The sequence below is a fragment of the Poecilia reticulata genome, linkage group LG10 (assembly GCF_000633615.1).
Source record: "Poecilia reticulata strain Guanapo linkage group LG10, Guppy_female_1.0+MT, whole genome shotgun sequence".
Taxonomy (NCBI): domain Eukaryota; kingdom Metazoa; phylum Chordata; class Actinopteri; order Cyprinodontiformes; family Poeciliidae; genus Poecilia; species Poecilia reticulata.
In genome coordinates, this window is record NC_024340.1 from 24,246,477 (window position 1) to 24,248,686 (window position 2,210).

Here is a 2,210-nt window from a genome sequence, read left to right on the forward strand (position 1 = left end):
GTCTGGACTGGGTACAGAACCTGAGGTGGATTGTCATTCTTGTCCTGAACTACTATTTTAAGTGTAGCAACTGAGCTCAGAGGAGGGGATCCAGCATCCCGAGCAGTTATGTTAAACTCAAAACACTTTATCTGCTCATAATCAAACGATTTCCCAGCATGTATGACACCACTATCTGAGTTCACGGATACTAAGTTTGTGACCTTTATACCATTTATCTCTCTTTCCTCTAAAAAGTAAGACAACCTCGCATTTTGACCCCAATCTGCATCAGTAGCACTGACTGCAAACACGGAACATCCAGGTGAGTTGTTTTCCGGTATGCTCATTGTGTATTCTGATTGACTAAACTGAGGTGGGTTGTCATTCACATCAGAAACTTTTACGTTCATCTTTTTGGTACTGGAAAGAGGTGGAAAACCTTGGTCAGACACAGTCATTGTGATATTATACTCAGGGTTAGTTTCTCTGTCTAACGTACTTTCGGTCACTATAGTGTAATATCCCGTTAGCGAGGACTCAATTTTAAAAGGTACGTCAGAATTAATGGAACATCTGACAAGACCGTTTCTTTCTGAGTCTTCATCATCCACATTAACAACTGCTATAGTTGTGCCTGGGGGGGAGTCCTCTGAAATTAAGTTTGAAAATGACATGAGCTGTATTGTTGGTGCGTTGTCATTTTCATCGATTACTTGAATGATAACTTTACACGTATCTGAGTATCCCCCGTGGTCACTCGCCTGAACGTTCAGCTGATATGTTTTAGACTTTTCAAAGTCCACCTTTCCTAAAACCTTAATCTCACCTGTTGTAACATTTACATCGAAGAGCTGCTTCGCCTCTTTTCCGACATGAGGGATGGAGAACGTCACCTCGCCGTAAACTCCTTTATCTGCGTCATCTGCCTCCACTGTTGTGACCACTGTTCCTTCGGGAGAGTTCTCCCTCACCTCGGATTTATACACTGACTGACGGCACACYGGAGCATTGTCATTAGCGTCTAGCACAGTAATATGGATGCTGACTGTTCCTGATCTGCGTGGTTCGCCCCCATCAGCGGCTATCAGCACAAGCGTGTGCGTGTCCTCCTTCTCTCGATCCAGAGCGTTTTGTAAAACAATTTCAATGAACGTCCCTCCATCGGGTTGATTTTGCACTTCCAATTTAAAGTGATCTAAAGGTTTCAACACATATTTCTGAATGTCGTTTATGCCAACATCCGGGTCATCTGCRCTCACTAGAGAGAAACGAGTCCCGGGCGCAACACTTTCAACAATTTTTAGGTTTATTTCTTTCTTTTGAAAGGACGGGCTGTTGTCATTGACATCCACCACCTCTACWGTAACCCGGTAGAGCTGAATGGGGTTTTCTAAAATCACCTCGAAGCTGAAGCTACAGGGCGTCGTCTTTCCGCACAGCTCTTCTCGGTCAATTCGCTCTTTAATAACAAGAATGCCTTTCTCTCGGTTTAAATCCACATACTGCTGGCTATCCTTTGTAATAATACGAGCATTACCTCCCACAAGCCTCGGCAAATCCAAGCCCAAATCCCTGGCAATGTTTCCAACAAAAGACCCCTCCGATTGCTCCTCCGGTATGGAATACCGAGCCTGGGCCGTTACCGAGCTCATCTTTAAAAGACAAAGAATAGTAACCAGCGCTTGCATTCGGTCWCCGGCAGCGGGTATCCACGCACAAAACATCACGAATCCAAATGCGAACAAGCAGCAATCCGTTCAGGGTTGAACGGTGTGAAGAAAATYCAGAAATTTAAAACGGGCGATGTTTTCAGGAAGGAGCATTCAGGAGAGATTAAACGATAAAAATCTGGAGRTCTGTCCGTCGAYTTGTGAAGCACTGAGTGTCAGGGAAAGGAGGTGGACTGCTGCAATCCTAATTTGCACAGGGTTTCAGCGATGTATCAACAGCGGCACTCAGAGTYSAGTCAGTGTAATATTTTATACTGAATAGAAGGAAGCGCAGAATTTGTTCATCGTATTTAGAAAATAAAGCTTAATGATTACAAGAGGGACCGTAAAAACATAATGCATTGCTGGCGTGTTACATGTTAACGATAATCTTCAAATTGAATAAATGCACTGTATAAATAAATTCATAATAACAACAATAATAGAGATATCACCGTTATAAGAGGAAATAATACTGAATTTAAACTAGTAGTAACGTGAAAATAGAATCCAACCTGT

General features: G+C 42.9%; 2 protein-coding genes across 10 annotated transcripts in view; both read right to left on the reverse strand.

Moving 5' to 3' along the window:
* The window catches only part of LOC103471737 (protocadherin gamma-C5-like), a 276,959-nt gene that overhangs the window by 141,146 nt on the left and 133,603 nt on the right, over positions 1-2,210 (reverse strand). The gene's annotated exons all lie outside the window — the stretch shown is intronic.
* Positions 389-2,210, reverse strand: part of LOC103471731 (protocadherin gamma-A11-like) — a 9,840-nt gene continuing 8,018 nt past the window's right edge. Inside the window, exons 2-3 of the mRNA XM_017306999.1 lie at positions 809-1,634; positions 389-402 (exon numbers count right to left, since the gene is read on the reverse strand). Of these exons, the coding sequence (XP_017162488.1) occupies positions 389-402; positions 809-1,634 (840 nt within the window). The remainder of the gene's footprint in view (positions 403-808; positions 1,635-2,210) is intronic.